The sequence below is a fragment of the Echiichthys vipera genome (assembly GCF_963691815.1).
Source record: "Echiichthys vipera genome assembly, chromosome: 2".
NCBI classification, from domain to species: Eukaryota; Metazoa; Chordata; class Actinopteri; order Perciformes; family Trachinidae; genus Echiichthys; species Echiichthys vipera.
In genome coordinates, this window is record NC_139827.1 from 21,032,351 (window position 1) to 21,045,793 (window position 13,443).

The following is a 13,443-nucleotide window of genomic DNA, read 5'->3' on the forward strand; positions in this document are numbered from 1 at the left end:
GAAACAAAGGTGAAGCTGTGAGCCATCTGAGTCTGCTGAGAAATAAATGCTTGAGTTACAATGAAACCTATTTTATTTACCTTCTAGTGGGGATGTTTTTTGTTCTCTTCCTAAATCCAAAGAAAGTAGGTTCAAATGAGGTTCAAGAGAAAACTGCTACATCACATCTGGCCTGGTCTCTGGAATGTGGTCAGCTTATTTGTATATTTCAGTGTGGTTATTGGCCAATACTTCTTTATGTACACAAATGCACGCACGCACACGCACACACACATGCACACACACACACACACACACACACACACACACACACACACACACACACACACACACACACACACACACACACACACACACAGAGTATGCTCAAATATTCTTTCAAGAAGCCCTTTCTCCATAAAACTGGAGTGTGGAGCTTTTGTCTCCCCCCTCTGGCAGAGACAGTTATAACACAAATGCTATTAACTTGATTAAGAAAAGCAATGGGGTTCATAATAAAGCTTTGTCACTGTGGTCTCTCCCCCCTTTCAGCCTGTCAAGATATTGGGTAAAACAGATAAACTGACGTTGTGAAACCATTCAGAGAGCCAGAATAAGCAGCTAGACTGTGAAGAACTGGGAGCAAGGTTGGTTGATGGCGCTTTGTGTACTGCTCTTGTTATAGCATAGACTTTTAATGTACTTGTTCCAAATACAAATAAACTGAATCGGCATCCTTACTGTGTGCCGGTGCCACCATAGACACCACAACTCCGGTATACTGAGAAATACAGAGAGCATAAATCAGCATTGTGTAAACTTGTTTGGCAAGGGCTTGAATTTATATGAAAAAGTCCTGCGCTCTAGCTCTAATCTAGGTTGTTTATTTATCTTGTCCACAAAAACGTTTTTCATATTTTCATGAACATTTGCTGTCCAGATTCAGGTTAGTAACTCAGTTCCTCTCACTGTGTTTGACATGAAACAATCATTTTTTCTCCTTTTGTCACACCTGCAGACTTTTTAATGGGAATGTTTGAATGCCTTCAATCCCAGCAAAGCTACTACAAATGTACTATATGACATTTGGATAGACTTTGAATATCCAGAATAATCAATGTAACATTGTGCCTTTAAATCTAGAGAGAAAAAAATGATGAGCGCAAAATCCCCACACCAACCCACAGTGTACACCAAGCCCCCACCACAGCGACTTCTTGGTTTATCCAATACGGAAGTGCCAAAATTTGCAGTTCACCGAATGGTGGTGGACAGGTTTCATAATAGAGCAATTTCTCATTGACTCTCATATTAACCAGGCCGTTTTTTACAGCATAATTAAACGTATTTAAGGCGTGGTACAAAAACAATTCTAGTCTCTATGTTTAGGTTGGATCAAGTTTAAAGAACGGACCTTGAGGTAGAGACTTACTTAAAGACAAACTTCCTAGGTAGAAATTGCAGAGAGATGACTCAAGAAAAAATTGAGTTACACAGAAACAGAGATTATTTATGCCATTTCTACAAAACAAGAGTTGTGAATGTGTTTTTTGTCAGTAACAGTGAAAGGGAGGGGAGGTGCTGATAGACAAAACATGTTCTGTCTCTAAAGGACAGACGTAGCCCACCAGCCTTGCCCTACGCCTCTCATTCCTTCTGACACACAGCTCCTCTGTGTCAGTTGGTGCTGAGGAAGCCACCCTCCTGTTGGATTCAGCAACTCTATTGTTCACTGACTCCAGAGTCCACTTTGGACAGGCCATTTCTGTCATTTCGCGCCATATTATTTTATTCCTTCTTATCCTCATCAATGTGTGCATGTGTGTGCATGCACCCTTGCCGCATGCAGGTCCTTTGGGAGTGTGTGAGAGACAGTGGTAATAATTACATTTCCGTTTTTATTCCCTGGTTGACTCACCCAGTTCTGGAGAAAAGACTAATTTAACAAGCCCTATGCACTCACTTCACTCTGCTTTAACCTATTCATCCGATTTTTCCTCTTGCATTAATGTCCAAATGAGTCTCCTTCTGTTTATATGTGTTATTTGCTATGTGTTTTATATGTAGGTGCCGTGTAGGTGTGTGGAGGTCAGATTACTGCTCAGAGTAGAAATAGTTGTGGGTGGATCAGGGAAGCTACATTTTACTTTTGAAACTTCTGGAGGTGTAGCGGCCTTTTGCAGTAAAAATTCCAAATCCACCCTAAACACTGTTAACAGCTCCTGGCTGATGCAGTACCCTGCATTTGTGAGTCTATTTTGGTGCCAATTTGATGTATTATAGTTAATGTAGATAACCGGCCAGAAAGTGTAACATCAGAAATATATATTAACAGGGCTGCTACTTTGGAAGAAAAATACCTATATGAAAAATAAATGGTAACTTTTGGTGTCGACAGACACACAGGAAGAAAGTATGCAACAAGTATCTGAAATGGTGCTTCATTCTCTATGCATATTTACTTTTTTATTTGGATAAACTAACAACATCATACGTTATTATACAACAGCTGACCAAGTAATTTGTAAGTTATAAGTGTTATAATAGCCATTAAATACATGAAGAGTTTTTAGCCTGTCTGTCTTATTGGACTGTAACAAACTTTGCCTCGCAAAGATGAACATATTTCCTGAAATAACATGTGTTAAATAATGAATGGTTGTCAGAAGAGGTCAAGACGAAGGACATAAGCCTAAAAAATTAAGCCAACGCTCATAATATATAATACAAGCATCATCATTTGGTCTATTAAAAAGTCTGCGCTAAATGCGAGCAAAAAACGATGGAGAAGTTATGTTACACACTACTGTCTGATCAAGCTGTTATTGTCAGAATCACACATGCCACCAAAGTGACTCTTTTTTAACTGGTTGCACAACAGGTGGAAACATACAGATAAATGGACATGATACAAAATAACTGGCCTGAGGTGACGTGTAGACCTAGCTTACACAAAGTAGCAAACTAATGCGCCGGGAAAATGTTTGTGTTGCTTGGCAACAGTCAAGTTCCAGTCCAGCTGCAGAGCTATTTGTGTTGGTGGAGCCAAATAAATGGTTAAATAAACAAGCAAAAAATATATGTTGATGCTTTTTACAGTTAACTAATAAATGGTGCTTGTAGAACTGTTGTCTAAAAGCAATATACAACTTTTAGGTTGTTCTGCTGAATCCTTCCCTTTCCTGTGATATTGCCTTATTTTACTACTTTAGCTATCTGGGTTGTTGAACAGTATTCTAGGAAATGTAGATGAACAGAATGAGGCAATTCCACAATATTCCGTGACAAATGCGTCACAAAAGCTTAATAAGGTGTTACAGCACATCCTGTGTAGGCCTATAACATCCTGCATAGCAATGTTATAGTTGCATGTGTTTGTCCCTACCTTCAACCCTTGTATCTCTTTTCACTCATCTCACTCATTTTAAGGCTATTTTAGGGTGCTCACTGTAGGCAGAGTCATGTCTCAGATCTTAACTTTTGCTCAGTAGTTCTACACATCTTTCCTACCCTCCTTAGTCTTTATTAATAAAACGTCACAGTTTTCCCACTTTATTTAATTAATTCAGTAATTCTTTAAATCCCTGATCAATACAGTGTTTTATGTGCTACGTGCAGATGTACAGAGTCAGTTTTTCCTATCTTTATTACTTCCATGTAACCGATCTGTTTCTCATTCTGTCAGCCAATCATTCATATAAAAATTATATCCTGTCCTTCAATGTTGGCTCCCTGAATCCAAGGAAAACTTACTATTAGGCTGAGTTGAGGTAGGGATGCAGCCTGCGGGTTGCTTATTGATAATCACTGCCCAATGCTGTGATTGCTGCTGACTTACTGCCACTCTTCAGCCTTTTCTTGCAGTCATTTCCATTTCTAGTAGTGTCTGAGTCATTGTAGAGAAAAGCCAACCGTTTCTTGCCAAGAGAAAATGTCCTTAAACTCCTGCTATTACATTTCCCCCATCCCCCATGAGTTAAGATGGCACAGCTGACAGCATTTGTGTTGGTACCAGCGCCAGCACTTTTCCACTGCAGGGAGTTGGCCACTGGGACAGCAGTGCGTCCTGTCTCAATGTTCTTTAGTGAGCTCCTTGGATCTGTGTGCTTGTAGTTAAGATATTATCTATCCACACCGTACTGTAAGCATAATTAGATATTATGATTAAAACAAAATATGTAATGCATTTAATATATATACCCTAGTACAGTTCAATTTCAAGCCACATTATACTTCTTATTTTAAAGAAATGAATGCATTTTGCTGTGATTCCATCACTCAGCTCTCTAGTGTGTGGACTATTCACATTAAAACTCATATGCCCTCCATGTTTTATAACTAGAGGAATGCTGGTCACTCCACAGCATAACTGACGTAATATTACAATAAAACGCTAACAGTCTTGGAGATCAACATACTGTCTTTTGGAGCAGTTTTTAAGTAGCAGGCTTTTAAAGGAGCACAGAGTTACTCTGAGAGGGTGGAGAGCGAGTCTGGTGGTTTCAATTATATACACCGTGTTTACACAGGGAGGTGAAAAACAAACATGGCCGGCCTCATTTTTGATGTAAGGTCATCTGGTGTCAGTTGAAGACAAGGCTTTGTGTGTCTGTGTGTCTGTTTTCACACTGTTGAAAGAAGCTAGGGATCCCTGCAATTTAGATGCTTGGTTATGGTATCACTGTGTACCATGAACATATATTTTGGTAATGAAAAACACAACAGTACCGACACACAGATGCACTCTTAACAGCTCCTACAGTGCAGGAACACAGCTCCTAAACAGTAAAGTAAACCATTGAAAATTGACTCCTAAAATCATATTGGTTTTGATTGCACATACAAGAACAAGTATTTCAATGTTATGGTTCATTTGTTTTAGATTGAAAGACCTGATATCCTGCATTTTGGCATCAACTTTCGCATTTAATTCTCGCTAAAAATATTTCCCCCCCTAACAAACTGAATTTGCAATCCATTTGCTTCATTTCTACCTTCACCAACCTAAAAATACACACACACACACACACACACACACACTGACACACACACGTTTTCTTGTAACATATGTTGTTGACTGATACATACAGTAATGAACAGATGTTGAAGTATATACAGTAAGAGCATATGGAGAAGAAACCCTCAAGAAATGAAAATGTCAACCCTCTCTGACAGTAGTAAACCTGTGTGATTACTCCTGATGTCATGACACACAGAGTCCTTCCCATCTTGGAATGAACTATCTTTTCTAGTTTATCTCCATCATAGTAAGAGTCACATTATCTTCTTCTTTCTGCGCCTCTGTGGAGCTCATAGAACAGCTGAACTTTGTTGCTGTGTGTATTCTGCTGCCAGACACTCACAAGTCATGCCATTGGTATTCCGAGTCTGTCGTCGCTGTCCTGCCACGGCTCCTTCTTCTCAGCGTGTTGAATGCTGTTTTTTTTTCCATCTAGCTTGGCCTTTCTTCACCAGCCGTGACAGTGATGCTGGTGTTGTTTTTGTGTGTGTGTGTGTGTGTGTGTGTGTGTGTGTGTGTGTGTGTGTGTGTGTGTGTGTGTGTGTGTGTGTGTGTGTGTGTGTGTGTGTGTGTGTGTGTGTGTGTGTGTGTGTGTGTGTGTGTGTGTGTGTGTGTGTGTGTGTGTGTGTGTGTGTGTGTGTGTGTGTGTGTGTGTGTGTACGTGTGTACGTGTGGTCAAGGCAAAATGTAGTCCTGGAAACTGCTACTGTAGCAGGGACTACCACGGGGGTGGTTTTTAGTATTTTGCTAGGTGTTTATATGTCTGTCTGCTGCCAGATTTTGACGCCGCGATAAGGGTTGCAACTGTGCAAGATACAGTTACACAACTCTATAGTTCTGTGGTTAAGATCAAAATGAAGGATAAGTTCAAAGATGGGTGTGGTCAGAGCAAGGGTGCCAGCATTAGGGGGGTAGGGAAGGGGTCATTGCCCCCCGACTTTAAGCCCCTGGTGTGACTTGGCTTTGAAGCTGCTGTGATCCCATTAAAGATAGTCTGTAGTTCTTCTTCGTTTGTTTGTTTGTTTTCAAAAATGACAGAAGTGCTGTATTGTCTGCTGGCCTTCTTTAAAATGGAAAAATGCAAACAGATTCATATTCCTGCCCAGTTTGTTTTTCTGCAAGCCAAGAAACAACTACAAGGCAATTTGTGCAAGAGCAGCACTAAAGTAATTTCAGTCTGCATGATAATGAGCCTTGTCAATGGTGTAACAGTCCATATATGAGCAACACATATCAGAGAGAGAGAGAGAGATGTTGAAGTTCTTATCTTATATGTGACTGTTGGTTGTTTTTTTTTTTAACAAAAATAAGTCAAACTTTATTTAGTTTGCAGTAGATGTGATACAGACTGGGAGCAGATTTAATGAGGATTCTGGAGTGAAATTATATGTGCTGATTAGCCTCTATAAGTTCAGAAAGCTCAGTAAAAATTGTCTGTGTCTGAATTTTATTACACAAAGCTGATCATAAAATAATAAGCCATCATAAAATGACATAATGTTGGGTGAGTGTTCAGCTTTGCTCAGATTTCTTTTTCCTTTTACTGGTTAGTTTTAGTCAGAGCATGGCTGGATAGAACAGAGTTGCGGTTGCCTTTTGTAGAAACTATGTGAACTTGAACTGCTGTTTAAATGCGAGCCAAGATAGTTCTGAAGACTTGTATCCAAGCAACCATGTTACAGCCCCCTACACACACACACACACACACCCCTGATTCCATTGTCCTGGTGTTTGTGTCTTGTTGCTTAATGCATGTGTTTCTAAACTCACTTGCACACAGATAAACTGAAGAATTATGCAATTTGCACTCTAAGATAGATATACTATTTTGACTACGGTGCAAATACAGGTTTTACATTTAACAAAGATGATTTGACCTTTAACCAGGAATTTTCAGATATAATTTCTCTGCAGTACAGCTGAAAGGAATTACAACTACACACACATCTTGTTTGGTGTATGTGCTATAAGGTTATGTGGAAGGAAAGCGATGTGCCAGCCAAGTTTATTAAATAGTCTAAAATGCCCCCTACTGGTTATGACAGGAAGTACAGTTTGCTGTCACATTAAGAGATATTAAGTTAATGGTCTCTTATCCTATGGTGAGAGGAATCCTAAAATGAAGACTACACACTCACCTTAGTATTAAGGGTACTGACTTATTTTTTAAACCTACGTTTTATGTTATGTTCTATCCCCTTCCAAGTCCTTATTATCCCACTCCAGCATATGACTGAAAAGTCGCAGGCAGAGACGCTTACGCCTACCTTACATTCTTATGAATTTGAGCTACCCTCCAGAAATAGAAAATAATATATTAAAAATCATTCACAGTTGTATGATGGCAATGACTTTGTTTTAGCTCTGATCATTATTTGCATTGTTTATTAAAGACCAAATCATTAATTGTGTTTAATTAGTTTTTATAAATAGTGGATTTGGGATTATAGTAACCAGCTGTATGATATACAGAGTATATATATATATATATATATATATATATGGCTCTTTTTTGTTTTAAGACTATTGGATGAATAGTAATTTTTAAGGTGGACCCTGCAATTCCACACAGTAAGACATGTAAAGAAGTATAAAGTCAGCAATAAAGAATGTACAAGATCGTCAAGTCAAGTCAATTATATTTTTTATCCGTACAGCATTTGACTAGGGATGGTAAACAAGAACTGGTTTCAGTTCAGAACTAGTAATACACTGGAATTGCAAAGGGATTCGTATTCCTCCAAGCTTAACTGACGTCTGACGCTTGACGTCAAACTCTTGCACACTCTTGCTGGAAACTTTTTGTTGATTTTCTTTAAAAAAACAACTGAAAACCTAAATATAAAAGAAAACTGTAAAAAAATAGTTTGTCATCTCATCTACACTGTTCAGACTCATAGTAAAACTGTTTTGTTGAAGTAAATGTATTCAATTTGTATTTTTTGACTTTGAACTTCCTGGACAGGATGATTAATCGAAATAATAATAATTTATTATTCATACTACTTACATTTCATTGAGCTTGACCACTGACCCAGGTGTGGAGGTTGTTTTATAATTTGCATACAAAGGGCCGGTGCAGGACATATCCAAAACATGACCTTTACAGTGCAAGCGTTAGAAGTTAAAGAAGTAACAATTGAAAACACACTCACTTAAATCTAACATACGTACCAGTGATTTTCAAAGTGGGGGGGCCTTGCTCTCTTGGGGGGGGGGAATGAGTGAAGATACTAATTACTGCATATTATAAAAAATATAATTTAGAATAACATATAACATGTCACAACTTTTTCACCATGCCCAAAAATTAATTTGTTATGTCATAAGCTGTCAGTGTTCGCTTGGTAGCTGTCTTTTCTTCATGATATAGATTCTAAATGTAAAATATGTTCTACTGTATATCAAAGTAAGCTGCCAGTTTTTGTAATGGCGACCTTTTTGATTGACATCAAACATGGAAGGTGAACATTTTGAGTATGTGCTCCTTTTGTGTTACAAGAGAAAATTCCTCTATGTGGCTTCTGATTAAAAAACAGCAGCAACAAATGCTTAAACAGAGAAGCAGCATCCACACGTTGGATATGTTCCACAAAGGTGGAAAGGTGGATTAACATTACATGTTAATGAGAAAAAAAGCTGCAAGGTTTGATTTCGAAGTAATCCAAAACTTTTCGTTAAAGTTTACATTTTCTTTTGTAATGAAAAGGATAACGTTATACTAATTACAGAAATTAACTAAACTAAACTAATTTGTATTCAGTAGCTGACTACGATATATTTCAAAGTAATCTGACTCAACGCTGGATTTCCACTACCACTTTCTTCTGTTCTATAGGTTTTAAAATCAGCTCACAAGCATCTTGTCAGTCTGTTGAGAGTTGTCATAAATAATAATTATTTTGATACACAACCTAGTATTTGGTTGTATGGTTTTTCATGGAGAGTTTTATTAGTGGCTCAAATAATAAAATTCTACTGCATCATTATATAAACTATTGTACAGTATAACTTTTATGGCGTCCTATGAGAAAGAGAATCATACTGTATTTGTTGTTCTCTTTGGCCTTTGCATCAGTTGCTTTGTTAACTCAGTGGTGACAATCCCTCATTGATCTTGTTCAACTATCCCTCTTAATCCTATCAATACTGCACCTCAATTCAGAGGGTTCCGGCTAAGATGTTGGGATTAGCCGTTCTCTCATGCAGTCTTAACAAACTGTCTTAGTGCCGTCCTCTCCAGGACAGAATTTATTTAGCATCTTCGCTACTCAGTCCCCCATTGTAGTGTGACTGGCAGGACCACATGCAGAGGCTTCTGGGGCCTTCAGGGGCCGAGGTTTATCCAAGCTTTTCCTTTGAGGATGTGTTGTGTGGATAAACACAATCTGTCAGTGTAACGTCATGTGTACGTCTCAGGGGTGTGTGTGTGTGTGTGTGTGTGTGTGTGTGTGTGTGTGTGTGTGTGTGTGTGTGTGTGTGTGTGTGTGTGTGTGTGTGTGTGTGTGTGTGTGTGTGTGTGTGTGTGTGTGTGTGTGTGTGTGTGTGTGTGTGTGTGTGTGTGTGTGTGTGTGTGTGTGTGTGTGTGTGTGTGTGTGTGTGTGTGTGTGTGTGTGTGTGTGTGTGTGTGTGTGTGTGTGTGAGGTCTGGCAGTGCTCAGGGCTAATAGAGTGCTAATGTCCCTGATGTGCCCTTGTTTACTGAACACCTAAATACAGGAGGATGAGACGAGAGCCTCTGCCCGCTTAAGCATGTCACAGCCTGCAATTTTGAGTCCCTGTTCTTATCATAACACTTCCTGCATTTACTCCCTTTATGGCTCGACACCATATATAATCCTCATAGGCTGTGACATGCCATTAGATATTGAACACTTACACGCAAACACGCGATTTATTCTACTGATGTCATTTGCTGTTTGTTTAAAAGAAAACATCATTTTTTCTTTCTCAATACAAGTTGTGTTTTAGAAACCACAAAGAATATGAATGAAGACAAAGGGATAATTTAGCTGTTGAAACTAGGCCAATGAATCCATCAGGTATTATGTTAGCATGGTGACTTGTTTTTGAGGTGTGCTGAATATAACTAGGACTAGGACTTCACCACATTTCAGGAAACTCAGTGGTGCAAACTTTGCTTTTTCAGTGTCACTTACACTCATTTACATCCTATGTTATTATTATTATTATTCATTCATCATTCATTCATCTTCAACCACTCGGGGTGGCTGGAGCCTATCCCAGCTGACATCGGGCGTGAGGCGGGGTTCACCCTGGACATCGCAGGGCACATAGAGACGAAGAGAGACAGACAACCATTCACAGCTAGGGGCAATTTTGTAGAGTCATCAATTAACCTAACACGTGCATGTCTTTGGATTGTGGGAGGAAGCCAGAGAACCTGGAGGAAACCGACGCAGACACTTGGAGAACATGCAAACTCACAGAAAGGCCCAGGCCGGGATGTGAACCTGGAACCTTCTCGCTGTGAGGCGACAGTGCTAACGATTACATCACCGTGCAGTCCGATTATTATCATCTTATATATTATTGTTATATTATTGTTATTATCTTATAAGGCCCGGAGATATGATTATATATATATATATCATCAAAACAATATATAAGTGTCTATGGCATATATATATATATATATATATATATATATATATATATATATATATATATATATATATATATATTCTATATTGTTTCTATCGCCTTGTCAAAAAACGAGCGGCCATATTTATGTCATTTGGACACTTTTCATTCGGATTCTTGCATGTTATGTTCATTTTGGACCAAAATTCATAATAAAAAGAGAAAATACTCAGTACTCTTTATTGGTCAAGTATGTTATTCCCACCAGCGTATACACCTATAGGCTTTGTTATGTGTTATTTCATATAAATTAAAGTGCTTTATTGATTTACCATCTATATTGTATTATATCAAGAAAATCCAATGAACAATATCGGTACAGAAGATTCTATGTACTTAATTTTTTTAACTCCCTATTTCTCCCTATTCTTTATCTCCCCATCAGTGACTGAAGGCAAAAACCTGATCCCCATGGACCCCAATGGACTGTCTGATCCATATGTGAAGCTCAAGCTTATACCAGACCCCAAAAATGAGACCAAGCAGAAGACCAAAACCATCCGCTCCAACCTCAACCCCAGATGGAACGAGACTTTTAATTTGTGAGTACCTGTCGCCCCCTCTGCTCTACCTGAGACTACACTAGACTGACACATGTCAGCACTACGTTAAAAATGTTTGAATCTGCCATTGCTGTTCGTCATCCTTCTCTCTCCTGTCATTCAGCTCCTTTGATAATAATAAAAGCAATAAAAGCCCTTCAAATAATTTTCAAAGAATAAGTGTTGTTATTGAAAATTTTATATTTTGCTTTTTTAAGCAATCACCATTGCTACAATAGCGTTCAGTATTTTCATATCATAACACATATTTCCTTTGAACGCAAAACTTGACAATCTGTATCTTCTCTGTGTTGTATAGCAAGCTGAAGCCTACAGATAAGGACCGCAGGCTGTCAGTGGAGGTGTGGGACTGGGACCGGACCACGAGGAATGACTTCATGGGGGCCCTTTCCTTCGGCGTATCAGAGCTCATGAAGGCTCCAGTCTGTGGCTGGTAAAGCTCACTTCCATGTTGTTTTCGACCCTCATGTGTTGTTTGAAAGTTTCTAGTCTGAAACCCAGCAGCAGTGTAACTGACTCACTTCCCTGCTATGAAGTATTTTATTAAACATTTAAGGGTTTCATAGAGGTTTGATTATTTAAAAAAAATGTTAAATAATAACAGTTCATTGTATTCCACCAAACATTGTTGTTTCACATGTCGTTTGTTGACTATTTAGCAGGTCAAGGTGCTATATAAGTACTGTAAAAGTATCAAAATGCTCAATCCACAGAGAAATGCACACAGCCTGTATCTGGAAAGTGTGCCTTTTAAGCGTGCTGTCAGGACTTCCATAAAATTGTAATGTCGCGCAGAAGACCCGGAAATGCTGACCAAAGAGAGCAGACCTGGCTTTTTCGGGAGGAAGACTTAGAGAGACAGGCGCTAAAACGTAGTGAAAAATAATGTAGTGTCAACCTGAAAATGGGTATAATATGGGACCTTTAATTTGAAGTACTATTATATTATTAAGTTTTCGAATAATCTCAATGTTTCTGTCAGGTCATTTCAAGTTATTTTGAATGCACCTCAACTAATTCACAGTAGCATTAACAGTGTATATAGCCGATCTCCTTTGCCTCTTTGTATCCAATCAAACACGCACACAGCTTACACCGCAGGTTCCCAGGAACACAGCACCCTTGGATGCACACACATGGTCAAATTTGGGACTTTGCTGTGGACAGTAACTTGTTCTATAGTGATTGATGGCAACCTGGAGCCACAGAAACAGTCAGTTTGTTGCAGAAAAGCAAGTGATATTCCTTTTTCACTTATTTAATTGACAGTAATGTTTGCGTCTGCTTCAACGTGTGCATCATGAATTGTAAGGTGGTTTCAAATACACCAGAGGCAGAGAAATCATAAACTTTATCCAGGCACAGTGACTCAAATTAAGTATAAGAGTATAAAAATAGAATAGAAGAAGGAAAGATAAAGAAAAGACAATTTAAACTGATAGTGTTTCTCTCTGTATGTGTCCATCCTCTCTGTCTTTCTTCTTCCCTCTTCCCTCTCTTCTTGTTACTCTCTTTCAGGTATAAGTTATTGTGCCAGGAGGAGGGGGAGTACTACAATGTTCCCATCTCAGAGGAGGATGACGGAAATGAGGAACTCAGGCAGAAATTTGAGGTGAGGATTGCTGAAATAATAACCATTGTTTTTATCTGTCTGATGGTTGACTTGAATTAATGACTTAACGTCTCTTCTTGGGTATAAAACATTAAAGTGTCCACAATTGGCTGTCAATGAAAACTTTTGGTCTGAAAACATTTAAAATATATAGTACATTTAAAATATATAGTGCTGTATACATATGTATATATATGTATATCAGCAAACTGGAGTCATTGTTGTTGATAAATCTGTATTTGACAGCCCTGCTTAATTGTGTGACTAAGGCCACCTCAGATATCTTTCCTCAATCATTATAACCTTGTTAATTCCATCCAGACAACCATTTCCTTAATTCACTGTAAATGGGTGAGTATGAGTGTGTATAAGTCTGGTCCAACATTCTAAGCTCTAAAACAGGCTTGTGTATTAGAATTTTGAAAATATATATTGAATAGTTACATCTCTGTAGCCACAGCTGTCTAATTCAAAATGACAGTGTGACAGCTGCAGCTTTCAGAGACCTCCTCAGTTCGTGGTCTCTTGGCACTCCAAGTATTAACTCACATCGACTTAGCATTTTGTTCCTCCATCGGAAAGATTCGAGCCTGGAGTCTAAGCCAG

General features: G+C 38.6%; 1 protein-coding gene across 2 annotated transcripts in view; it reads left to right on the forward strand.

The window, feature by feature from the left end:
- prkcaa (protein kinase C, alpha, a) overlaps positions 1-13,443 on the forward strand; it is a 171,678-nt gene that overhangs the window by 94,258 nt on the left and 63,977 nt on the right. For both annotated transcript variants that reach the window (XM_083933149.1, XM_083933150.1), the window contains exons 6-8: positions 11,048-11,204; positions 11,524-11,658; positions 12,744-12,837. In XM_083933149.1, the coding sequence (XP_083789275.1) occupies positions 11,048-11,204; positions 11,524-11,658; positions 12,744-12,837 (386 nt within the window). The remainder of the gene's footprint in view (positions 1-11,047; positions 11,205-11,523; positions 11,659-12,743; positions 12,838-13,443) is intronic.